Source organism: Sciurus carolinensis, chromosome 5, assembly GCF_902686445.1.
Source record: "Sciurus carolinensis chromosome 5, mSciCar1.2, whole genome shotgun sequence".
Taxonomy (NCBI): Eukaryota; Metazoa; Chordata; class Mammalia; order Rodentia; family Sciuridae; genus Sciurus; species Sciurus carolinensis.
Window position 1 is genome coordinate 102,081,934 of NC_062217.1, and position 27,143 is coordinate 102,109,076.

The 27,143-nt window shown below is 50.6% G+C and overlaps 1 protein-coding gene across 1 annotated transcript; it reads right to left on the reverse strand.

The window, feature by feature from the left end:
- On the reverse strand, positions 1–26,751 carry Ogdhl (oxoglutarate dehydrogenase L). The gene is given in 25 exon segments (XM_047554250.1): positions 1–1,461; positions 2,299–2,453; positions 2,629–2,792; positions 4,127–4,199; positions 4,312–4,322; positions 4,325–4,436; positions 4,554–4,625; positions 5,090–5,268; positions 6,124–6,251; positions 7,395–7,545; positions 8,501–8,629; positions 9,086–9,188; positions 9,759–9,911; positions 10,278–10,457; positions 11,950–12,078; positions 12,453–12,632; positions 14,653–14,743; positions 16,384–16,530; positions 17,354–17,508; positions 17,649–17,764; positions 18,180–18,282; positions 21,758–21,922; positions 23,572–23,776; positions 24,411–24,494; positions 26,657–26,751. Coding segments are annotated over 23 exon segments (3,204 nt in total). The 5' UTR covers position 23,776; positions 24,411–24,494; positions 26,657–26,751; the 3' UTR covers positions 1–1,157.
- Between the last annotated feature and the right edge of the window lie 392 nt (positions 26,752–27,143).

A 27,143-nucleotide genomic window follows, 5' to 3' on the forward strand; every position in this document is an offset into this window, starting at 1 on the left:
TGTAATTATTTTTACTTTATTATTATTTTCACTTAGAATGCTTCTGCAGTAGAATTCAAAGTGCACCCCAAGCTGGATCTGAGGCTGACAGCACTTAACACTTCCCTGTCCAACCTCAGGTTGTTTTCTTCTTTATGTAGCCCCATGCCAACCCCGATTAGTACTTCTGAGTCTGCTCTAGGGAGACTCATCTCCCTTCAGATGCCACTTTCTTAACACCATCTCGTCCAGGGAGCCTTCTCTGACTTGCACACACTCTGTTACCTCCAGCATAACCCTTAACTCAGTGAATTAAAACCACTTGCACTGAACTGAGGGTGTAGTTCAACAGTAGAGTGTGTGTGCTTAGCAGTTACAGGGCCTAGAGTTTGATCCCCAGCACCCCACCCCACCCCAAAAAAATAAAATAAAATAAAAAATTCCATCTAGCCAGCTGAATTCCTGAGTTTGAAAAGCCAGCACACCCCAGTGCCCAGCATCTAGCACAGAGGAAGTGCCCGGGGAAGGGGATAACAAATGATTGTAGAAAGCAGAATGTCCTCTGTGCTACAGGTCCTCAGCATCTTGGTGGGAAGTAAAACCAACAGAAGCTGGGTAGGGATGAAGCCAAAGCCTTTCAACAATGCCTCGTGCTTGGAGGAAATCTGTCCTTTACGTGTTTATCTTTTCTTTCTCCCCACTCCCTACTCAGAATACACCAAATGTTCCTCCCTCGATTTATAACATGAAACCAAAACAGCAAATCTCTCTTAAGCATTTTTAAAAACTCCTGTATTTGGTTTTCTACTTTGGTACACATGAGCTGTTGCTGCACCTAACACTGAAGCTGACATCTCTCTTAAGAATGCCCCATAAAACAGAGCACACATAAGTCTCCTAGCATGGTTTTGCTTCACCTGTTTGTTATTGCTGAAATCTCTACGTCTAAGGGCACAAAAGAGAACATCCTTTTGAATCTACAGATGAACACAGATGGGGTGAGTGGTATCCAGGTCTGCCAGGATGGGAGTGATCGTGACACAAGGGCTCCTGTTGACAGTCTTGAGACATGAACAACACAAATGGAGAAATCACACAAACCTTCCAGGAAGATCAGGAAGCTGGAGGAATACTCTAGAACTATATCCCCTTTATCAGACCCTCTGACTTTCTTAGTCTTACAGATTCTGAAATGAACATGAAAGCAAAGTTGGTATAGTACCAAAGCCTACTCTTTGGCCTCGATTGCTACATAAGGATGGTTGGTCCTGGGGTACCAAGTAGCCCTTACCCCTCTCAGGCCCCCTAAGTCCCCAACTGATCCCACAGCAAGACCCAGGCAGTCCTTGCCTAACTCTAGAAATGTCTTGCCCTCGAAGGCCTGGAGATTTGAAGGCAGTATCCAGAAACTTCTTCAATGACACCAGGTGTGCGTTCCTGTTTCCAGTGGCTGGTGCAGCTGCTGGGTCACGGCCCACATACCTGGAGGAGAGACAGCTAAGGGGAGGGCTGGGCCCGGCCTCAGCCCAAACTCACACTAAGACTATAGGGCATACATCTTGAGAAAGCTGGCCTAGCTGTGGGACCTGTCTTTCTGTCTGGACACCACTTCCAGTAAGCTGAGGGTCTGGGGCAAACTTAGCCACCCAGCTACAGGAGAGGAAGAAGAAAGTGCCCTCTCTATGTCACTAGATTTGTCCATGAGGAAAACAAATGAGGACACAATTCAAAGACTTTGGGGGTAAATACACTTAACTTCTCAGAGTTTCTCACATCCCTTCACCATCTACCCAAAGATAAGCAATGAGCACTGTGCAGCTACTATGTACCATGCACCTCAGAGGGCTAATCTGTGCATTGGGTCTAAGTCTATCATCATCCTGCTGCAGAGAGGAAAAGGTTCAGAGAGGCTACACAAGGGAGTCAGGCTCAAAGGATGGAGGCTGAGACATGCAGAAGATTCTATAATTCAGTTCTGGCTACAGAACAAAAACAAGGTCTACTCTGTATAAAAGTGGTATTGCTGATGCTCCATCCCTGATGGGGAAGCTAACGTACCACAGACAGAGTGCATGGAGCCAGCAGGGACTTCAGGGCTCAACTCCCAGTTTTCAAATGTGGCTCAAAGAAGAATAGAGGCCAGTTCCAAGTAGCACAGCCAGTGGAACAGGTGGAGCCAGGACAGGGCCATCAAGCCCAGAGCCACAGGCAATCCCAGCAGAAGCAAAGGACAGGTAATAGTCCCCCAAGTTCAGAGAAACGACATGTATCCCATTTGTTTACAATACAAAAAAATAATAATAATCCCCAAGTTTGTCCCATATGGGGCGAGTGCGGCCAAGGATGGTCATGAAGCGTGGGCTGATGTAGTCATAGTAGCCCATATTCTTGTGTTCCTCCTGACACCACACCAACTCCGCTCCTGGGTACCTCTCTGCCTCCTGCTTGATCAGGTCAAAAGGGAATGGAGATATCTGGGGAGGCAAGAATAAATGGGGCACAGCTGAGGAGGGGAAGTGTGCCAAGGACTCCCAGGACAGGAGCCATCCTTCGGCAGGCCCTTCCGGCCCTGCCTGGTATGCTGCCCAGAGCCAGGGGTTAGGAGTTGATCTTGCCTGTCACTCTAATGACCAGAGGGGTTTGGCACACCTGTTCTAGGCGTGTGATGGCCACCTGCTCCTCCAGGCCCTGGCTGCTGCGTTCCTTCACCAGGTCATAGTATACCTTTCCCGTGCAGAAGATGAGCCGCCGCACCTGTTCAGGAGCCTGTGCTGCAGCCCCATCTTCAGGAATTACTCGCTGGAAGCTGGTCCCTGGGGGACCAATATGGCATGGCAGGGGCATTAGTACACAGAGAAGCATCAGCTCTTAAAACATCCCCAACATCCCCAGGTGCTCCCTGGCTGCTGAGACTAAGGAGCCCCCTAAGCCTAAGGATACAATTGGTTACTCTTGATCCAAAAGTTAGAGCAAGGGACAGAGGACACCCCGTGATGTCACAAGGACAGGGCTGGAGACAGAACTATAGCCAAGGGCAGAGCCCTGGAGGCAACAATATTTATGGTGCCAGTTATTAGGCGTACAATGGGAGGGCCCCCTGAAGGAGACTGATCTGATGATACTATCATTTGCCCAAATGCAAATCTGCTGGCTCCAGTGGTGCCCACTCCCTGCATGGCACCCCGGTCACCCATTCACCACACTGGATGATGAGTAGCCACTGAGGGGCCACTATGCACTCCTTTTCCCTCAGATCCACAGTACAGCTCACATCTTGAAGCCCTGCCCATTTTTCCTGCCAAAGGTCATACCATGTGCCAGACCAAGCAGGTTGCAAAACCTTTCAGGAGACTGCTACTGTGTCCCCATATAGTGATCAGGTGAGGACACTGATGCAGAGGGTAACTGCTGCTAGTCCCACAGAGGAGGAGTCAGCACCAGCTGGTCAGACCAGGCAGTCCAGTCCCATTTCAGGAGCTCCGAACTGCCCACTTGAGCCACCTTTCCACACTGGAGGGTACACCCAGACACACGGGGATAAAACAAATACCTGTCCATGCCACCAAGGCCCTTTCTGGCTAGTCCATGCCCCTCCTTCTACTTACCAAGGGGGCTCTACTCTGTCAACCTCGGTGCCTTGTACCTGCTTTTCCCTGATTCTCTACTGAATCACCTCTCAATTTCAGCACTGGTCCTTTGTGTGCTTTATCTGATTCCCAACCCCCAGGTCAATAAGGCTGAGAGCTCTTGTGGGGGGGGCCAGGTCCCCAAGGCCAGTAATGTATGTTAGGTTCATGAGTGAAAAGATGGATTAATGAATGAACGAGAGTGCACAGCAAACTAGGTAGCACTCTGCTGGCCTCCCACCTCTGAGCAACTCTGGAAGAGCCAGGTCAGCCTTGCTGGTGGCTAAGGAGAGTGAGTAGCACCTCTAGTCCTACAGCTCCACTACAAGTGACCAGAGCTGACCACAGTGCCAACCTCCCAACTCCATAGTCAGTGGGGACCAGAAGAAGAGCCACTATAGGGCTGACAAGAGTGGAGAACACCTGAGTCCCATGAGCAGGAGTCATGCACAGGTCACTGGGCCCCATGTAGACCATCTCCCCAGTGCAGGCCATCCAACATTGCCAGGCTTGGCACATACCGGACACCATCTGATCAAAGCTTGACCTGGCCTCCGGATGCCTCAGCAGAGATTTGGGCGTGAAGATGATCAGCTGGAAGGGAAACACACGCCCAGCGATCAGTTGTCTCCCACCTGTCCAGGACTTCCCACCTTCAACCCTTGTACTGAAAAGGTGCTACTGGGGCAGGTGCAATTCAGCTCACTGGCTTGCGGAGGGCAGTAGGATCTGCCGGCGCAGCACATGGAAATAGCTGGCAGGTGTGGAGCAGTTCACCACAATCCAGTTGCAGTCGTAGAGCTGGCTCACCTCAAAGTCCTCAGTGAATACCTGCAAAGGCCGGGGGGAGGTGGATAGTGGCTGGAGAAGGTTACACACTACACCCTCACCCTGGTCTCCTGAGGCACAGCAGGGTGGCCCCATTCTGGACATGGTGGGAGAACTCACTGGGTAGGCATCAGAGTCATCATTACTCATCTGCAGGAACCTCTCGGGTCTTGCTGAGGAGTGCTCAGGGCCCTGCAAGCAAATATGAGATGGCCAGGCTGGGACCCCAGGTTTGGGGGCAGTGCCCTCACTTTGGAGCCTGAATCACAAGGAAGAACCAGGAATGTGGGGCAAGAGCAGGCAGGGCATTTGCAGAGGGGATCCACCCAGGGCCAGCATGTGTAAACATGCAGGGAAACAGGAAGAGGCAAGAAGTTACACTTTCTCAGCAGTTGCCACTGACTGAGCACCTTCTGTCAGGACTCATCTTGAAAGAAGCTCAGGAGACACACAGATGCAGAAGGTGAGGGACTGAGAGGGTAAGGTCACACACCAGAAAGGGGCAGGTTCAGCCCTGTCTCAGCCTTTCCCACCCCTGCCCATAAGGCAGACCCCTGTACTCAAGGATCATAGAAGGCAGAAACCTCCCAACCTGGCAATGGGCCAAGGATCTCCCCACCAGAGCCCACCAAGCCACCAGCAACCACAGCCCTCACCATGCCCTCCATGCCATGGGGCAGAAGCAGCACAATGCCGTTATGCCGCACCCACTTGGCCTGGCCAGTGCTGATGAACTGGTCGATGATACACTGGGCTGTGTTGTGGAAGTCACCAAACTGAGCCTCCCAGAGAACCAGGGCATTGGGGCTGGCCATGGCATAGCCCAGCTCAAAACCTAAACAAAAGATACCACGATAAGGCTTGCAGTCCACTGTCACCAAACAGCAGCTGGTCCAGTGAAACCCAGCCCTCCTACCCAAGTCCATCCTTCCCAACAAGCCAGGAAAAACCCAGAGATTCCTTAGACTCAAAGGCCAGGATATGTCTTTCTGGAAGCCAACAACATGCCCACTGATGTCACCTTTATCTCTTACATTATGCATGGCCAGGTTTAGCCTTCTCTAGCCCAGGAGCCAAGGCCAAAGATACTTGGGAGGTAGCAGAGACCATATGCCAAGAACCCCCAAAAAACCCCCTTCCTCACCTGCAGAGGTACAAATGAGGAGGGGGAGGAATAGGCCCAGAGGCACCTTCCTAGAGCAAGTGGCTAAACTCTGAGGAATGAGGGAGGAAGCATTCTAGCTAATGGCTGAGCTGAGGGAAAGCATATATAGCAGACAGACTCAGGGGAGCCAAAGCCCATCGAGGGGTCCTCAGTATAGGATTCCTGGGGTGCAGGGCAGAGGAGGTGAGATGGGGTCAGAAGCATGGAGGCAGCAAGGCCAGTCAGTAGCCATGTCCCATAATGGACTCTATTGGGCTTTCTGTCCCAGCCCACTAAAGATGGTGTCCAGAGAAGGGGCTCTGGTAAACAAAGCCCTTTCACACAAGGTAAGCAAGGCTCTCCAACTGAGATCCCTGAGGGGACCAGACAGGACAGAATCTCATCTCCCACATGTCCCCAGTTGTGGGTAGCCCAGTACCTAACCCCTCAGGAGTCTCTGAGTTCTGCAGCCTTCCCAGGCCCTGAACCTGGCTCCCTCCCAGCCTATCTCTGGTCGCCAGGTATCTCAGGGCCTGCCTAACCCACCAAGAACTCCATATTCCGAGAGAGAGCTGTTGCACACGGTGTAGGGGGCCTGGTCAGGCCACAGATGGTTCATAGGGACACACGTCCTCCGGTCAACTTCCTGGTCGTGGAGAACATGGTGCCGGTGACTGGGGAGACAGACCAGGAAGGGACAGAGGGCAGGTAGGCTGGCACCAGTTCCAAAGCAGGGGAGCTGGGCAGCTAGAGGCAGGCAAGCCTTCATCAATATCCCAGGAAACCTGTAGGGTCCCATAGGATGATGACAAGACAGCTGCCATAGCAAGCTCGTCCCTCCCCTCTCCATCTTCCTCCCCTGCCTGTCACTGGCCTGCCCACTGCCCACACTGTACCAGGGGGTCAGGAGCAAGATGTTCAAGTCATGGCACCTCCCTGAGTTCCAGCTTCTCACTCACAGAGTGATCCGATGAGACCTGCCCTGCTGACCTCCCAGAAGCAAGGCGGAACCTGAGATCCCAGGAAGCCACACCTCTGGGGCACCATCCCACTGTCCATCCTGCTGGCTCCTTGCTACGTTGCCTGCCCTGTCCAACCTCTAAGGATACAGGAACTGCCGTGCAGTACCTGAGGCTGGTACCTGAAGGGGATGACCTGGCTGAACACTGGCAGGGCTGATGTGCAGCCAGGGGTGCAGCAAAGCAGCTGCCTAGGACCCTGGCTGGAGCAGAGCCAGCAGAGATGAGGAACCGGGACAAGAGAAAGACAGCTGGTTAAATCCTGGAAGCCACACCAGCATGACTTGCCAAAATGGTACTGAGTAAGTCAGGATGTGAAATAGCTGGGGCCCCAACCCAGGAAAATGTGATGTTGACGATGGTTAAGTGTGAAATCCAACAAGTAAGACAGGGAAGGCTGGCCTGACAGCAGTTCATCAAAAAATAAAAATAAAGACTCCTAGGACCAGAGATGACCACAAGCTAGATATCAGTCACCAGCCTGGGCCAAGAAATGAGCTCTGCAAACCTGCTGCAGGGGAATCAGAGAGGGGTCAGCAGTCCTCTGATGACTTGGCACTGGTTGGGGGTTGAGGATGCTGATGGGATTAGCTGTGAAAACCTCAGCTAGACAAGAGGTCTTCCCTGGGTCCCCAGATCAGGTCCAGGAAGAAGAGGAAAGGCCAGCCCCTAGTCCAGATCTCCTGTGCTGATCCTGGGACACTCCAAGCATAGCTGAGGCATGAGCTCCCCTACAAGTTCAATGGGAGCATGACCAATGCCCAGGGATCTGGGAACCAGAGCCGGCCCTGCTCTTACCTGAATGTGCCCCTCTCCACATCCTGCCCACTGAGCCGCACGTGGATGCCCTCTTTCAGCAGGGAGCCAAAGGCCATGTACTCAGCCAATGCCCAGTCCACTGTCCGCTTCTTGATCATGTCTGCACGGCCACGCAGGATGCGAGAGAGGCCTGCAGGAGAGAAGGGTAGTCTGAGGACAGCTGAGGCAAAGGCCCTGGGCAACTGTTCAGTGTAAAAGCAGGGCACTGGCCCCCTACTCCAGCCTCCAGCCTGTATGATGGGTCCACCTGAAATGGCCAATCCCTCTCCATGAGACAAGGAGCCAATCCCAGATACTCATGCACTGAGTCAGGATCTTCACAGCAACCCCACAAAGAGGACTGTCCCCACTTTCCAGAAGAGGAAACTGAGGCTCAGAGGAGGAAAGTCATGAACTCAAGATCACATCCCTAGCAAGGCATTTAGAATTGAGTCTTGCACATGTACAAATACCCTGTGCTATGCACAGAGAGGGGCATTCGGCCCCAGACATAATTAGCATCATCAGCAGGTGCTCCTGGATGCCTGGTTTCCAGGCACATTGTGAGGGAGCTCCCTTGGAACTCTGATGGACTGGTCAGAAGGTATAGTTACCCTACTATAGTCATAGTGGCCCTACAGCTGCCACAGGCAACGGGTGTGCTAGCCAGGCTCACTAGCCAAGGAGTTGTGGGGCTGCCCTTGGGCATCTGCCAGGGCAGCAGTAGGCCCATATCCTCCCTGCCAGCAGAGTCCTGGCCCACCACCTCCGCCATTGAAGACCCTGCTTCTCAGATCCTCTGCCTGGCCAAGGTGATGCCCCCCAGCAACTGTTTGGAAAATCCAAGGTGCCAATGTAAGACTGGTCCCTGGCAAGGAGTTGCAATGGTATCCACATCTGCTTGACTCCCTACATCCACCCTGAAAGGACCTAAGATCAAGGGCACCCCAGGGGTACAAACGAAACTTCAAGAGCACAGCAAACCTACCAAGGGGCTGAGCAGGGACACGCCATTCTGTCTCCCTTGGTGTCACAACTCGTCTCCCTGCAGGGTGTGGTATAGGTCTGGGACAATGATCATGCTGGAGACTACACAGCACCCTCACCTGTGTGGATCTTAAAGTCCTCCAAGGGCACAGAGCTGGCCACATTGCCAATATGGGTCAGCACGTCCTCAGGGATGCCTGTGGTAGGACACGTCATGCTCTTGGGCTCCCCATCCATGTTGAAGAAGCCTGAGAGGGACAGAGACTCTGTTCACATCTGGATGGCAGTGAGGCTCAGATGCCACTGGTCAGCCTGCTGTCCCAGGATTGAGGGGCTATGGCTTCCTTACCCCCACTGGCTCTGGAATGTTCATGGGACCTACCACAGCTGAAGAGTCACAGCTGTACTCCTTTACCTGTCCCACACTCTCCCAGGAACTGGGGTCACATCTGACCCAGCCCTGCCCCTCCTGGGAGGCCCTCTGAGCCCCCCACCAGCAACCCTTCCTTTCCAGGGAGCAACAAGCCACACCTGATCACCCCTCTGCTCCAGCCTACCTTGACCTGCAAGAATGGGGCTCACACAGCCTGGGGGTCATCCAGGACACAGCTTCAGCATCTAGTCTGGGCAGTGACAGCTCTTGACCAAAGCCATTTCAGTCCTATCCCTGTACCAGAACCCAAGGCCATACACCACTAACTCACCAGGCCAGGGGGAGTCCAGCCAGTGCTTGATATGAAGGATCTTTTTATCCTTAGACCTTCCATATGCCTCCTCACAAATGCGGTCATATTTGGCAATTTCTTCCTGGAATCAGGATGAAGATATGGATGGAGGCAGTGATGCCCTAGGCAGTCAGTGTCTCCATCTGCCCAGACTCATAGCCCCGGTCCCCTTCATCAAGTTCTAGAATCTTCTGCCTCCTGGTGTGAAGGGACCTTGTGGCTACAGCCCAGGCCTGAAGACAGGTACTCCAAGGCCTGGTGGGCCCACGGTATGTTCAACAAGTGGCTTAAGGGGAGAACCAAGAAACACAGCTCTTGCTGAGTTCCCTAAATGTGGAAGGACCAACATGTCTATAGATGACTTGGGGGAAGAACCCAATGCAGGGATCCCTCCTAGGGGAAGCCCCTGGGACTCCTGCCTGAAGCTGGGCTTCTCCTGTATCATAGCACTTGCTGCACCCCACTCAGCTATAACTGCGTAGTTAGTTCTCTGTCTACTTTGATAACTGGGGACTCTTGGGGACAAGGACCACACTGACTATTTCTTCAAATCCCCTGTGCCTAGTACTGAGCTGGTGATATCTGCAACCACTCCAAAATCCCCACCCAGTTCTGAGACTTGTTCCCAGGCCCATGTGACCCACCTACCTACCTCAAATTCCTGCAGGGTGACCGTTCCCTCGGCGATGAGCTTATCTGCATACTTCTTCAGCACCGGCACCTGTCTGTGTATCTGCTTATACATGAGTGGCTGTGTGAACATGGGCTCATCCATCTCATTGTGGCCACGCCGGCGGTAACAAACCTGCAGGGGTAGCCAGGGGCTCAGTCCCTGCCCCAGGCTGTGTGCTCAGTAGTCACTGCAAAACTGGGGCACATCCAGGCAGGGCAGATTCTCTGAAGTTCTCCAAAGCACCCATTCTCACCTATCACTAAACAAATGTCCCATGCCCATGACTTTGCACACAGATAGCTCTTGGTGGCATTAAACTTGTCTAAAAAGCACTCCCAGCCCTTAGTGCTGAAGATTCTGAAGGCCTGGCCTGCCTCACACAATGGAAACAGGTCATTCATTCCTGCCTTGGCCTTAGCACCCCAAACCCATCAGGCCTGCTTAGCTTAGCAAGGAGGGACCATCACCCCTGCCTTGGCCTCAGTCCCTGAGACGCACCAGGTCCACAACGACATCTTTGTTGAAAGTGTTCCTCCACTCTGCTGCCACACTGCACACATATATCACAGCCTCTGGATCATCTGCATTCACATGGAAGATGGGAGCATTGACCACTCGGGCCACATCAGTGGGGTACGGTGAGGAGCGGGCCATTCGGGGGTCCGTGGTAAAGCCAATCTGTAGGAGTAGGAGGAACCAGCAGCACCTCTTTATTACTGTTATTATTAATAGTAATATTAATAGTAATAGTAATGAGCAGCTGGGACAGCACGCATGTGCCACCGCACCCAGTGGTTCTTCATTTTCTGTTTGTTTTGTGGTGCTAGGGATGAAACCAGGGCTGTGTGCATGCCAGGCAAGCACACTACCACTAAGCTGTACCCCAAGCCCTAGTTTCTATTTACTTTAGCTACATAGAGACCCAGTGGGTCAAGAAACTGGGGTGGAGGGTCTATCGGGGTACCCAGAATATAGGACATGAAGGATAATAGTGAACAGACCCACAATCAGACATGACAGCAGCACCCACAGGGATAGCAGAGCACTGGGAGAGCTATGCTTGCTTCTTTTTCCATCAGTCGCTTCACTACATTGGTAGTGAGGAACACAGGCCTGGAAAAGCCCAGTTCACCAGCAAGTGACCATACAAGTTTGGGTAATATACTTCAATTCCCAAAGTCTCAGTGTCCTCATCTATCAAAAGGGCTCACTAAATTCCTGTCTGCAGTTTTACCCAAAGAAGATTCAATGACATTGCAAATAAGGCAGCTCATACTCTAAGCTCATAGATCAGCTGCCTTCAAGCAAAGGCAGGTGACACTGTGATCTGAAACCAACTTGCTCAGATGAAGCTAAAGGTAACATCTCCTTACATACACAGCCTCTGGGTTGTATTCCTTCCAAGTTCTCTGTGCTAAGAACAGTTGTATCTTGGTATCTGTGGGGGACTGGTTCCAGGACCCTCACAGATAGGAAAACTTTAGACACTCAAGTCACTTAAATAAATTGGCATCGTATTTGTGTGTGACCTACACATATCTTCCTGTATTCTTTAAATCATCTCTAAATGACTTATAATACCTATGTCAATGCTGTGTAAATTGTTGTTAATACTGTATTGTTTAGGGAACAAGACAAGAAAAAACCTGTACATGTTCTGTATGGGCTCAGTTTTTTTCCTTGGAAAAATTTTTTCTGTTACTGGGGATTGAATCCAGGGCCTCATGCACTAAGCTATATCCTCAGCCTTCTTTTATTTTAAGGCAGGGTCTTGGTAAGTTTCCCAGACTGGCTGACTGGCTTTGAACTTGTGATCATCCTGCCTCAGCCTCTTGAGTAGTTGAGATTACAGATGTGCACCACTGTGCCTGGCCCAGCTGTGAGTATTTGTGCTTCAGGCAGCTAAACCTGTGGATGCAGAAACTGCAGATACAGAAGGCCAAACACACACACATACACAAACATGCATGCAAAAAAATGTATCTACCAATTTTATAGACGACGACACTGGGGTTGGGGATCAGGTACTTGGCCTGAGACTACATGCCAGTAAGTGGCAGGGCAGTGGGACAGAGGGATGAGAGCCAGGGGTATCTCACTGTTTCTATCAACCCACCACCTAGATTTCCAGTGACAGGAATGTGGCCTGGCATAGAGCCCACCCCCTCACCTGGTTGTTGACAACAACGTGTACGGTGCCATTGGTGGTATAAGAAGGCAGGTCGCTCAGGTGGAAGGTCTCATAGACCACACCCTGTCCAGCAAAGGCAGCATCCCCATGGACAAGGATGGACATGACCTGCAGTACAGGGTATAAGCTAGCAGGGCCTGTGCCCCAGGATGTGCAGCCCCCTGCCTCCTCCACCATGAAGATCCAAGGCCCAGGTCCTCAGTGTCCAGCCTCTCCAGGCCCAGGTCTCCAGACCCCTACCCATCATGGCACAGGTCCCCAGCATCCATCCCTACTGGGCTCAAGTCCCCAGAGAACAATCCCTAAGGAACTGACCCTCAGAGAAGGCTCCCCAGAGTTCAACCTCTTGGGGTCAAGACATCAGAGCCTAGGTCCTTGGAGTCCAGGTCCTCTGAGCCCAGCTCCCAGGAACTAGTCCCCTATAGCCCCGACCTTGGGAGCCAACCCTCATAAAACACCTTCAGGCCTAGCTAGAAGCATACCTTCTTGCCCTGGGCATCCCCACGGTAGAATTGTTCTGCCTTGGTCTTCCCCTGTACCACAGGGTCCACGGCTTCCAGATGGGAGGGGTTGGCCACCAGTGACAATGTGATGTTCCTGTTGGTGACGCGGTTGATCCTCTCATGGTACATGCCCAGATGGTATTTGACATCTCCAGAACCCTGAAGGTCAAGGTGGGACACGATGAACCTACCCCCACCCCATGCCAAACAGGTCGAGGGAGAGAAAGACACTCAAGCCCACAATGGGCTAGGCAGACAACAATCAAGGTGAGGAAAATATTTACAAGACAGGTACAGGCAAAAGGTCAGTGTCCTCAATGTGTAAAGTGCTTTTACAAATCACTAAGATAAAAACCCAAAAAGTCCTATAGAAAATGAGTGAAAATCAGGAAGGGGAATTTACAAAACGAAATTGTAAGTGGTTAAAAAATGTGAACGGATACTCAAATGAATTCATAACAAAGATATGTTTAAATGAAATCATTTTGGTATTTATATTGGCAAAGACAGAAAGATTCAAGAGTGAATGTGAGGACAGGGCCACAGCAGGCATACAACATGTTTACAAGCTCCCCGGAGGGTCAGCTGGTCCTATCTCCTTAGCTTCAGCCATTGCATTTCTCAGACACCATCTAACCAATGTACTCACTTGCTACATGTGCCAGGACATTAGGTCACCACAGTGACCTAATGCCCTCACAGGGAACACCACAGCTGTAAGAAGTGTGGGGTATCACACATGTGCTGGCATGAGACAATGACAACCTGGTAAGTGAGGACGGCAAGGTGCCAGTGGCATCACAGGCTGCTCCGAGGCCTTTTACAAATAAGGCTGTGAGGGACTAACCGTTTGTGTCTGCATGGGACACTGCTGGAAGTACATACCTCAGAACAAACATAAGCGCACACACGCAAAAACTGGCCCTAGGAATGGGGTCTCACAGAGGAAACATTCTCATTTGTAAACATTTTTAAAGCAATGCTCATGTTTCTTTTGCAATTTAACTTTTTAAAAAACAGTGCTCATATTTTTTCAATCTAAAAATTTAGTAATTCTTTAAAAACTTATCTTTCAGTCAAGTTTTAAAGTGTACACACACCCACCACCACCACCACACCACCACCGCCTCTTCATTTCCTCATGACCATACTGGGGCAGGTGCTTTTATCTCAGTTTACAAAGGAAAAAACGAAGCTTAGATTGAATGTGCTTGAGTAAAATGAACAGGACTTTGGAAAGATCCTGGGCTGGGAGCCAGCAGATGTGGATTCTGGATCCTATTCAGGTAGAATGTACTCAATGTCCTTGGGGCAGTCATTTAATGTGACTTATTTCAACAAATCAAGCACCTGTGGAACTGGATACTGGGGCTTTGGAGACAATGTTCTTATCCTCACCCTGGAGGGGAAAACAGATATGTAACTCGATATGTATGCATGCATGCATGCAGACACAGACAGAAAGACACACACACACACACACACACACACACACACACACACACACGGCAGGCTAAAGAAAGCAAGAAAATAGTACTAAGGGTAAATGAACACAGAGGCTACAGAGGAGGGAGGGACAGGCTCATTGCCCAGAAGAAGACCAGGAGTGCCACCAAAAGGAGAAACAAATAGGAATTTGGAGGAGGAAGAAGAAGAGGCAGAGGAAAGGGGGAAAGCAATGGGGGAGAGGGGCTAGCATGGCCAAGACTGGGTGTGCAGCATGTACAATACACACGCCAACTAGGAGGGGTGGGAGTAGGAAAGCTTGTCTTGGCTGACCCACAGATGCAGGAAGCCTTCTGACCTCCCAAGGCTCTCCTGGGCAAACGAACAAGTGAGGGACCCTTACAGGCTGGTGGACAGAACTTTGGGCACAGAAGCACAGACACAAGCTGAAGTGAGCAACTTCTGGAAAGTCCTTGCATTTCTCTGGGCCTCAGTTTACCTAGCTAGAAACAGGAGGATGGTCCAGATTATCAGAGGGCCCTCCAGCCATCTCATGGCAGCACTTGTTCTCCAAAGCCTTCGTGATCAAATATTGCAGACTTTCTCCCACTCTTCTCCACATGTGTCCATGTCAAAATCTATCTCACCCATAGGCTCCTGGCCCAGCCCCTCCTATTCCACCTTCTAAATATCAGATTCTCTCAGGGACACAGTAACCGGGGCATGCACCCACCTCATCTGCTGCCTCCAGCTTGGGGTCAAACTGGCAAAAGATCTGCTCCAGGTCCTTGCGAATCACATTGGCCAACACATTCAACCTGCCCCTGGAAACAGAGGGGCTTGGCTCTTACCTGACACCAAGTCCACTTGCCCCCACTGGCCCAGCATCATCATTCTCCCTGTATACCTGGAACCTACCAGAACCAGATGAGGTGGGGGAACCCTCCCTAGTGGTGCACAAGTAAGGACCAGACCTCTCATGTTGCCTCAATCTACTAGGCATCTGAGTGGTCCCAGACAGCCAGCTCCCTCCAGGTAGACACCCTTCACATCAGTGATTCAGGAGACCCCTGTGGGCAGAGAGCCACCCAGCCACGTGGCAAGTGCCCACTCATTCTTCACCCAAAAGCTGACCCAACCCAGGACCTTGGTACCTGTCCCTGCTCCAGCTAAATCTGCTAATGCCTCAGAGGTACTCATACACGACCCTCTAGCCCAGTCCAGCAGCATCCTAGAGCAGAAAGGAGGCACTGGATCAGCAATTACCACTAGACGACCTGTCCCAGTAGCTGAGGTCTGGGGCAGCCAGGGACCAGGGATTTCCAGCCCAGCCTGAACTTCTTATCAAGGACAGTTAATTTAGGGAAGGGCACCAGCCTGATGGGGATGCACAGGGTAGCTCAAAGTTCACCCCCCAGAGCCCCAGACCCAAAATGACCCCTGGTCTGACCCAAAGTTCTACATGACCCTGCAGGAAAGACAGCACTCCTCCAATTCAGTCTCTCCCCTGTTCAGTGGGACTACCAGAGCCCTAGGAATGTCCCTCAGCCCCAGGGCCCCCATCCCCACATGGAAGTCTGGCCTGGCTAAGAATAGCCCTTTTATTTCCACAGTCCTCCTCAGATGAATGCCTGCCAAGCACCACCACACCAGGGTCTGAGCCATCCCTGCCCAGACAGGATGCCATCCTCTCCCACTGTTCTAACAACCTGAGAACTGAAGCCACATGTGCCCACACTACCTCAGGCTGCTGGGCCATCTGTGTCTGACCTCTGATCAGACACTGGGCATTTTCAGGCCCCTCAGAGCAAAGACAGTGGCAGACAAACCCCATTCTCCTGGCAGGCCAGTCATGGGGCAGGAACCCTCCATACCATGGACCCAAATGTCCCTTGTCCCTGGACAAGCCCAACCACAAGCAGTCTCTTGGATCACAGGAAAGCCTGGGCCTTCTCCCACAGACTCTTGTCATATAAATTGCTGGTGAGTAAGCTTTCCAAGGTTTCATCAAAGTCAAGGGAAACATGCAGTCAGCTTACAGCTGGGACACACACCTTCAGCTCATCTCTGGAGACTTCCCTCTAGGAGACAACAACCCAGGGCCACCTACTGAGGCCCTGCCTTCACCTCCTTGGGATGTGCCCCTCCACTTCCTGTCCACAGGAACCTCAAGAAACACAATGCACCCTTCACGAAATCCTGCCCCTCCCAAGGACTTTAGCAACATGATCAGAGGAAAGGGAGTCTCAGAGCACCTGGCTAGTTCCTGGCCCCATGTGACTTTGGCCAATTATTTGACTCTTCTTGGACTGAAGTCAGGTCTAGGGTCTCTGAGGTGTTCCCAGGCTGACAGCATTTACCCAAAGGCCCCATCAACACCCTCATTTCCATCTCATCCCTTCCAACTCAGTCTTCTGGGCCTGGAAACTGGCAAGGCTAAAGACAGGAAAGAAGGCAGCCCCACCTGTGTGGCATCCCCAGGATGACATTCTCAATCCCCATCTCACTGGATTTGTCAATGATAGTCTTGAGGGCAGGGATCATGACCTCACAGCCTTCCAGGCCAAACCGCTTCTCTGAAGACCACTTCCGGGCCAGGAAATCTTCAAACCTGCTTGGGGAAAAAGGAAGGGGAGGGATGGAGACAGGCAGGGGAGGGGCCATGGGTGCTTCTCACTAGCAATAGGAGCCGGATGCCCAGGACAAAGGAAGAGCAAAGTCATCTCCTTACTATGTAATCTAGGATCCACCCTGGACAGCACACCACTCCCACCCAGCAAGGAGCACAAGGTCAGGGCAGGCTGGAGGTCCTTCAAGTTCACCAAAGACTCTTGCCAATACCCCTTCCCAGATACCACCTCTCTTCTCTTCTTGGCCAAACTTCTCCAACAGGCCATCCTCCACCTCCTCCCTGCCACTACCCTCCTGCCCACACTGCCAAGTACTCTGGCCAAGCCCTCAAAGACCTCCTCCCAGCAAAATTCAGAATCCAGCCCACATCTCACCTCTCAGAAAGCCCCTTGGCACCCAACACCTGGGCCAGGTACTTCTCCAAACCCTGCAGCCCTGGAAGGACCCAGCTACTGAGACCTCAATCAGGAAGCAACCTCCACACACCAGAAGACACTTATAATCACTCCATACTGGGGACAGCTTTCTGTTCATTCCGATTGCCACATTCAGTTACTTCTGCCCTTGTTCGGAGTGGCCCCTGCTACCACGCTTTCCTGGAGTTCCACTCTTTCCCATCTGCCTGGCTCTGCCCCTGGCCAAGGCATTTGTTTCCAAAGCTCTACCTAAGGGCCTCCCCACTGCCAGAGGGGAGGCCAATCCAGTCCTGCCTTCCCTTGCCAGGCACCTCCTAGTTTACTACTTGAGGTCTAGGAGCAGGCCCCTCCAACTACACTGGGCAATCCATCTGGGATGGGGCTAACCTCATGGAGCGCACAAGCCGGGCCAGTAGGGTTCGCTTCTCCTCACTGGAGAACTGCATCACACCGGGGGTCTCAAATTTCTGCCGAATCCACTGGCACTGTTCCACATCATTAATGAACATAAACTCCAGGCCAATGTGCTGGCAGTAGGTACTCTAGGGGGACAGAAGGAGTCTTTGTGAGGAGCCAGGAAGAGGGAAAATTGCCCTAGCATCTGGAGCAAAAAAGGGAAAGAGGACCCTCCCTCTCTCCTCAGATGCTCCAGAGCTCCATGGGTACACAAGCCTGGGCTCACCTCCAGGCGCCGGATGATCTCCCGCAAAGACAGGGTGTTTTCAGAGCCCCCAATGAAGGTGGTTGTGGGAAGCTGGAACTCTTTATCCAAGTCAGCCTCCCGCAGGTCATAAAAGGCTGAAGAAGGAACCCCAGACAGCAGAGGGGAGGAAAGGAGGAGATCAGGTCAGGGGGAAGAGCAGCATTCCCAGACCTCCTGAGACCTCCTTCTGGATCTAGCCTGAAAGCTCAAAAACTGTCTGTGGAGAGCGAGAGGTGAGAGTCAGAGCCCACCTGTGGCAATGAAGATGGGCTTAGACCAGTCTCTCACGCTATCTGGGCAGTGTACCAGTTAGAGAAAATAGGAATGCATCCCTCTCAGGAACACTACACAGCAGATGGGTAAGGGTCAGAGAAACTACCTGGACTCAGAGGCACAGTGAGCTCAGGCTGCCCTACAGGGCATAGGTCTCCCACCCCCACCCCGACTGGGCCACAAGCACCAGTTTGGTCAGTCATTGTCAGGGCAACAAGGAAGGGCTGCAATTCTCACCCAACTTATCAATGGTTGTGATCAAGTCAGAGGGCACAAATGAGTCCAGGTCTGCATCCAGAATGCCCAGGGGATCCAGCTGGGCCACATGATGGCCCCGGATCTGGAAAGAGGGAAAAGGGCAATGCCAGGCTGGGTCTCAGCTAAGCAGACCTTCGCCTAGGGGGATTCTCAGAGCTCCATCTCCTCACTTTCAGCTTCAGGGTTTCAAGTTTCCACAGATCTCACAGGTTTCATAATGCTGTTGCCTATGAGACCTCAGCATCAGCTACCAAGGTGGGAGTAGCTCAACTGTTTAAAGGTACAATATACAGCTAGGAAAAATAGGAAACGACCTATACACAAAGGTATACACTGTAGTACTATTAGTAACTGTGAAATTCTAGAAACTTCCCAAGTGTTCATCAACAGGTGTCTAGCATATGGATAAAGGAAATCCACACAGGGCAGTACTATAGAGCTGTTGAAAGGAACAAGGAAAATCCCCATCTGCTCCTATGAGTTAGTCTCCACAAAATACTATTAAGAAAAAAAAAAATACTGTGTATATGGTAAATCATCCATTATCCAGGAAAGAGGACATATCAGTAAATACATGCATTTGAGTTAGGAACACATAAATGTATGCATTAGAAGAATAAAATAAGAAAACCAAAAATAAGAAAAATTATTATCTATAGGGATAAAACAAAATGGGAAAGAGGACTAGAATGGCTCTTAAGAATATATCTCTTAAGAATATATCTTGATTTGAAGACTTGACTTTGGAAACTTATACATTGGTATAAAACAAAATTCAGCTTTAAAAACTGAAAGCAAAATACAACAACTGAATAAAAATGTCCACTTAGAGGCACAGATGCAAAGAAGTACTATTCTAATTAGCTAATGGAATATTCCCCGAAGACAAACAGAACTACAGGGGAAAAAGTCATAAACTCCTTTCTATTACCAACCAGTAGTAACAGAGAATTCTAAGATTGTTGCATGTGGGTTATAGGAAAATTAAATACGCCATTGCACTGGCATCTATTTTCGGCATCTTTGAAAGGAAATGGTGCCATAAGATTGATGAGGTCAAGGACAAATCCTGAGTTCTACATTTGAAGTATGTAGTCACATCAGTATAAATTTACAGCATGTGTTACCTTTCTAAACACACACACACACACACACACACAAACACACACACACACTTCCTGGCTCTGACCACTTAAATCATCAAACCAATTCCAGTGAATATCCTGAACTCCCCAGAGACTTGGATGATTCTAGGGTTGGGTAGAAATGTACAATATGAACTTTGGCATCTTGTTCTACCAGAGAGCAAAGGTCTGCTAAACATATTAGGATTAGGAATAAGGACACATCCTGAGCAACAAAATGTATATCTGCAACTAATTTCACTCATCAAATATGTTTAAATTTGTACATTCATGTGATATCAAAAAATGAAAAACCTTCATTGGTCACCTTTGAAGGATGTAATTTTCATATTTTTGAAAATCGGTCAATAAAAGGAAAAACAAACATTGATCCTGACTTTTTTGGGAGGTGGAGGTTGAGTAGTGGGTACTGGGGATAGAACCCAGGGACATTTTATCACTGAGCTACATCACCAGCCCTTTTTATGTTCCAAGACAGGGCCTCACTAAGTTGCTGAGGCTGGCTTAGACCCTGGGATCCTCCTGCATCAATCTCCCAAGTTGTTGGGATTACAGGAGTGTGCCGCTAAACCCAGCCCTTTCTTGGACAATATGTACCTCCCCATAAACTGAGTAGACAAAGGGACTTTTCTCCTCATAGAATATTCCAGGTAATAAACAAGGAAAAGACAGAATGAGAACAAATATTCATTCTTGCAGCTCCTAATGAATTAATGGATCTAAGAAATTATTATGCTTGGCTGTTCACTGCTGAAGTGTGGAGCCACAACCCTCCTGATGGGCGCTCACCCACATCAGGCACAAGAGGCTGGGGCCAGCAGCTACCCTGCTCCTTCACTTTAGACATAGTAACAATGCCTGAGTCCAGAGACTCTAGTATTTGGTCTTGGCTCATTAAAAAGCAAGGAGCAGATGAAAAGATAACTGTGCTAGAATATAAAACCCTCAGGCAGCACTCTGAAGGTTGTTGTATTTAATATACAGTTTTGCATTTGATGTGCTTCATTGTCAAAGTCAGTTGTTAGATCACTTTCTGCTTCCTCCAGCCAGTCAAGAAAACACAATGTGTATTTGAGCATCCCTTATGCAAAATGTTTGTGACCAGAAGTGTTTGGAATTTCAGGGTTGAGCATCCCTTATCCGAAATGCTTGGGACCAGAAGTGTTTGGGATTTCAGGTTTGGTTTTTTGTTTTTTTTTTTTTTTTTTTACTTTGGAATCTTTCTATATACATAATGAGATATTTTGAGGATGGGACCCATGTCTAAACATAAAATTAATTTATATCTCAAACACACATGACGTAAAAATGATTTTGTACAACATTGTTAATGTCTATGTTTTGACAGATCCATCACATGAGGTCAAGTATGGAATTTTCCACTTGTGTCATGCCGATGCCCAGACAGGTTCAGATATTGGAGTCATTTTGGATTCCTTGGATTAGGGATGTTTAACCAGTTCAAGTAGTTGCTGTGTGCTTGAGGGTGGACCACTGTCGATGAGTCCTTAGGCCAGTGAGGAAGCCCAACCCTGCTCACCTTCCTTCTTGCATCCAAGGACAACTGGTGCACAGGGAAATCACTTCCATCCTGTACAGGGCTCTTCATTCAGAGCAATCATTTCCATTTGCTAATGCACCTTTGCTCCCAAACCCTTGCAGCAGCTTGCTGCTCCCTCCCATGGGGTCTCTGCCCAGAGCTCCAGGATCCCCTAGAGTCACCATCTGCACATCATTTCCCTTATGAAATGCCTGTTGCCACCAGTTCCCAGAGAGATCCCCAACGATTATACTTGTTATGGCATGAAAGCCCAGAACAGCATTCAATAGTCCTATTTATCAAGACTAAGATTACAGATCATCAGGTCTCTCTGACAGAGGAGCCCAGCCTGGGGGCCCTGCATGAGAAAGCCATAGTCTCCAGGGTGTACAGCTGGTGGGCAAGGGCTGTTTACCAAACTATTCATTCAATCCACAAATGCTAATGAAGCACCTGTGGTATATCAGTTCCTGTCCTCTTGGAATGCCCAGTCCTGAGGAGAAAACAGACTTTACCAGGGGTTAATCCACTTACCTCTCATTCAAGTGAGTGGAACTGATCACTTACTAAGTATTCCTCTAGGTATTGAGGGCCTGGTGTGTGAAAGACAGACAATATTCCAGAACACAGACAATGAGCCACCAAATCAGTATGCACAAAAATAATAAGGGAGAGGAGGGAGGTGGTGGTTAAGTGCTCTGTATGGTAACATGACAATGACTAGCCAGAGGAGCAGGTGGCACTTGGAAGCAAACTTCAAGAAGGGCTCTCTGAGGAGAAGACACTGGAGCCAAGTGAGACACCTTCTCTCAGCACCTGGTCATGTCCCAGAAGCCAGTTTAAACTCCTTCCTATGTCTTGGCTATCCTTACCTGGTAGGCCCGGATCAGGGACTGCACAGCCAGATGGTCCTCTACCAGTTTGCTGGTCTTGGTCCGGCTGCAGACTGTGGGCCTGCTCTCGGGGATGACAGATGGGAGCTGTGGCTGAGCAGATGAGGCTTCTTCACTGGCTTTCCGGAAGAAGCTGTCCCAAGACTGGGAAGGGCAAAAGCAAGAATACAGACAGGTCAGGACCTGGGAGGGGTCGGGGGGTGACCCAGTTAGGGTCCCAGGGAGCATCCTTGGGGACCACAGCTCTCAGGGCCTTCTCAGGGCCCTGCTTCAAGGACCTCTCTCAACCAGCCTAGGCCCCCTCACCCAGAGTCCAGTTCTTCTCAGGACTTGGCTTGATGTGGTAAGGGCAGGGGAGCTTATACATTGTGGTTCAGGGGCTTTAGCTGTGACAGCAGCTTCTACCTTAGAGAAAAATGCCCTCATACACTGTTTACAGGAGATCTTTCTGGAAGGCAATGTGACAAGCAGTCACTCTACACATTCATGGTTCTTTTTTGAGCCAGCAATTCTGCTGTTAGCAATATACTCCACAGGTGTTGCATAAGCATGCCTAGGTGTACACACAAGGATGTTCCCTGCAGGGCTGTTTACAGAAACAACAACAACAAAAACAACCTAAACGACTATAAACAGGAAAATGGCTAAACAAATGAAAGCACATTTAGAATCTGGAAGATTATGCAGTGTTAAAAAATAATAAGGTACATTCATTATTGTGGATATGGAATATCACCAAGATATGTTGGAAGGAGGACAAAACAGAAGAGGATGTGTGGCTTGCTGTCTGTGTAAAAGCAAATTCAGATGTGTACATACACAGGCACTTCTGTTGGTTTTCTAGGAGAACATGTAAAATTGTTTCCCTGTGCTCACTTCCATACAATGCCAGCAGCAGAATCAACTGGAACAAATCCTGTGCAAAGCAATTTAGCAATACCTACCCAAATTAACACACATAGATCATCTTAGATCCAACCTTTCCACTTTGGGAAATCTTTTCTACAGATAGTTACACACACAAAAGAGTATGCACTGTGGCACTGTTCATGATAACTAGAGTCTGGAAGTGAACCAGATATGTCCCTGGGGACAGGGATGGCACACCCTCACAACAGAATACTATGCAGCTAGAAAAAAGATGACTGTTCACATACTGACATGAAAAGATTTGGAGACAGATTCCCAAATGAAAAATGCAAGAAGCAAAACAGCATTTTTATGTGCTACTTTTGTGTAAAAAGGAGGCAAAATCCAGTTATGTTTTCAATAAGTTTATATAAAGAAAGTTGAGGAAACGGGGTGAGTGGGATCTGATCAGCTGGGGGTGGACTGGGAGGGTGTCTTTGGGGTTTTTCCGACTGTTTGGATCTGGATCATGTGACTGTTCATTTTCCTTTGAGAAGTGTGAGTAAATGGGAGAGAGAGCAAGTTCACATTTCACCCTGCTATCTGATTTTTTTAAACCATCAATAGGTATTTGGAGAGGTATCTGGAAGCAGTATAGCATAACAGAGGGGCAGCAAAGGTTTCAGATATGATTGAACAGGTACCATCAGGGCCTCCTGAGCAAGACCTCCCACCAGCCAGTTCATCAGCAGGAAGGCATGAAGCTGTCTTCCTCTACATGAATACAGGCCCTTTAACAAACAGGGACAGTTGAGAGCCTGAGAGGCAAAGAAACCCTCTCAGCCAAGATCATGCAGCAAGCAGACTGCTTCTCTCCACTACCACTACCACAGCAGGCCCCAGGGACTTCCCTCCTGCACAGCGGGCAAGGTGGGGGTGCCAACCTTGTGAACACTCTGTGGGTTTTCCAACCAGGCGAAGTACATCTCTTCCATGTAACTGGAGCCACCTCCACCTCTGCTTCCAGGGAAGGTAGCTGGAGACCCAGAAGACCTGCCACGCCAGTTGAACACTGAGATGTCCCGCGCAGCCAGGAATCTTGTAACCTGTGCCCCGAGCAGGGATGGCACCAGCCTTAGCTGACTCATTCTGAACACAGATGATGAAGGAGAGGTGTAAACCACAGGACCAAGACAGGGAAAGTCTTCAAAAACCATGACAGGCACCTGTCAGTCCCATGGGGGTAGCATGGAGTGGGTGGGGGACTAGATCAGGCCATGAGATAGAGGTAAATGAGACAATCTCCCAACTTCCCTGGGTTCACTGTCTAGCAGGAAGGCCCAGCTCAGTAAACCCCATTGAGAGACACTGAGCATCCCTAAGCCCCAGTCCTGCTGGGCCCCACTCACCCCAACCCAGTTCCTCCTGCACCCCAATCCAGTCACTGCCTGTACACTGAACAGGACTTGCAAATGTGTAGGGTGCCCTGGCCTATGAGTGGGGTGCAGACCCTGAACTACTCCACCAAAGGACACAGAGAGGGGAAAAGACTTCTGCTCCTTCCACGGTTCGGCAACCCAGAAAATATGCATTCTCAGGCATAATTGGCTCCGAGGTCCTGCCTATGTTGGGCCCTAAGCCAATGCCCCTGGCAAGGCATGCTCCACCAACAGGTCATCTCCATCCAATCCTGCCATCGACTCCACCAGTCACTAGGAGCCCATTGGCTGGACTTTATGCAAGGGGTCAACTCCCACAGCAGGGCAGGGTATGGCCCTCTTACCTCTCTGCAAACTCACGTGAATCAGAGGGGAGGGTATCCTCAATCAAGGAAGGGTAGGGTTCCTCAGGGCAATCCGCAGCAAGTCTGAATGGTGGAAAATTAATAACTCAAAAATACTGAGGGAATTTAGTAGGACTCTAAGCCCCAAGGACCTCAAGTTTCCCTCCCACATGCTCAGCTCCTGAAGTTTTGGGCTGTGTGCCCAGCACCATCAGCCAGTGTGTCTAGGCCTTAGTGAGGGCTGCCTGGGGCTGGCTCTCCCTAGAGCAGCATCTCTCAAAGGGCTGGGCATTGGCTCCAGGGTCAGATAGTTAGGGTCACAACTCCTACTCTGCCTGGCAAATGTGGGGGCTGCACCAGCCGAGCCTGCCAATAGGCCCAGGAGCTCCTGTCCTAGAGCACCACAAGAACCCAAACAACTAGGAGACTTTATTGTCCCTCTTCTACACACAGCAAAGGAAACTAGACACCAAGACCATCCATTCTGAAAATTTTAAAAAGAGCACACTTTAGGAAGCACTGATCCTGGAGCAGTCACTACACTCACTTGATTCTCTCAACATCCACTGTGGGCCCCTGTCAGCTCCACTTCATAAACAGGAAAACTGAGGCAGAAGAGGCTATCCTGGTGACAGTCCCTGTGCCTTCCTAACTGTAGAATCAAGATGTTATCCCAGATTCCCTTAAGGGCAATGCACTTTCCACTGGCTGAAGCTGCTTCCTCTACCAGCCTCAGCCCCACCCCCACAGGGAAAGGGACAACTCAGGTCAAAACGGAACAAAGCCTGGCTGTGTCCAGCCTGGCCCAGTGTGGGAACACTGAGTTTTACAAACACTGAACACTGGGGCAGCTGCTGGACACTGCTGTGGCCTTCACCCAGTTGGGCAGGCAAGTAGCCAGCACACCAATTCAGCTCCTACCCCAATAAGGTTTGCAGACCCAGGAGTCCTAAAGCATTCAATATCTACAGCCAGAGCCCCAGCAAGCCTTGCTAGGTCCTACTCACACAGTAAAAGGAAGTGTCAAGGAGTTGAGAGTCAGACACCCTATGCAGGCCCCTGTCAACTAGCAGACAGAGTTGTGTGGGGCAGCTCCTGGAGTTGTCCTCTCCTGGACAATGTTACCCAGTCTCAGAAACTCAGAAACTCAGTCTCAGAAACACAAATGCAGACACCCCTACCACTAAGAATCCCACACACAAAGTCCTGTCCAGGTGCCCAGGTGAGAGCTGCTTCCTAATGTACCCCTTGTAAAGATCAGTTAACAGAAGTCAAAAGAGAACCTGCATTCTCTTTGCTCCCTCTTTATGCTCTGAGACTTGGATGGCCTTTGCTCAGGAATAAACCTCAACTGTAGCTTGCAGAAACCAAGAGATGCGGGTGGAGAACGGATATTGGGGGGGGCGGGTGTTTCTTTGCCAGAGAGTAAGGGCCTAAGATAAAGCCCAGAAATGGGAAAAGATGGGGGAGGGGGGAGGAGCTGCACAGTAGGGCTTGGGCTACCGCAGTTAAAACCGGCTATAAGGATGTAAGGGGGTGTTAGAGAGGGGCCCTCTGGGAGCAGTTAATGCCTGTGGTTGCCTGCTGGGACCTCAAGGTCATCCGTCCCGTCCCCGTCCCCCTCCCCCCCCCCCCGTCCCCCGCCCATCTTCCTGAAGGTGGGAGAGATACTTCTACACTGGCTTAATCCTCCAGTCTAGGAATCTCGATTTTCTCATCTGGGAACTGAGACCGCAGTTAAAACCGTCTATAAGGATCCTACCCCATGAGGCCCTGGGGCTTCAAACCGCATATTCCAAAAGGCGCACAATGCTGGACCCTCCCCAACCTTAGTGCGACCCTTGGGAGGGCGCTGAGCAGCAAGCCCACCCCAGGTCATGAAAGGTAAGGTAGGCGGTGTACAGCCTTTGGACCCCCGAGCCGGGCGCTGATGCCTGAAACCCCACTGTTGGCGCGTCGCTTCTTCACGCGAAATTCTGTACTCGCCGGATCAAACGCGCGCTAAAGGTTGGGGGTCCTCCAGGAGGTCGCGGTCAGCCGAGGGCGGAGACAAGTCACGTTCTTTTTCTCCCTTACTCCCCGCCTCCACCCGACCCTCCCCCCCAACACCACCACCCGGCAGGGCCCGGCTCAGGACAGCCGGTGACGACTTCCCAGGACCAGGGAGACTAGAGCTGAAACGCAGATCCCCAACACAGCCCAAAAAGCGGCGCAGGGACTAGGAGGGGACTCGCAGCCGCGCTCACCGGGCGGGCGGGGTCTGCGCGGTAGCGCGGTCCGAAGGCTGCAGGTCAAGGGGCTGTGCGGAGGGGGAGTCTGGCGCGCAGTGCCAATTACCTGGGTCACGTGACGCGGCCGCCCGCTAGTGCGCGCCCCAGAGACTTCGCGCGTCGTGACGTCTCCACTGACGCCCCGCCCCATTCCTGCCCTGCGGCTGGTGCTGTCCGCGGTGCTGAACACCCAGCTCCAAGGCCACCTGTGGCTAGCCGAATGAAGATCAACCAGATTGCAGAACAGAACGGAGGCTCATAATGGCTTAGTGACCCGAGTCACTGCTGAGTCTCTCAAACCCAGTGCTGTCGCCTAAATCTAAAGAGAAAATAAGCAACCGTTTGTATTTAGGGGAAGACAGTTTCCATTTTATAGCCTGTAAAATGGGTATACTAAAAGTTCCACTGTCTTAGGGATGTTTTGAAGAAGAGATGAATAATGCATGAAAAATGCATATCCCGA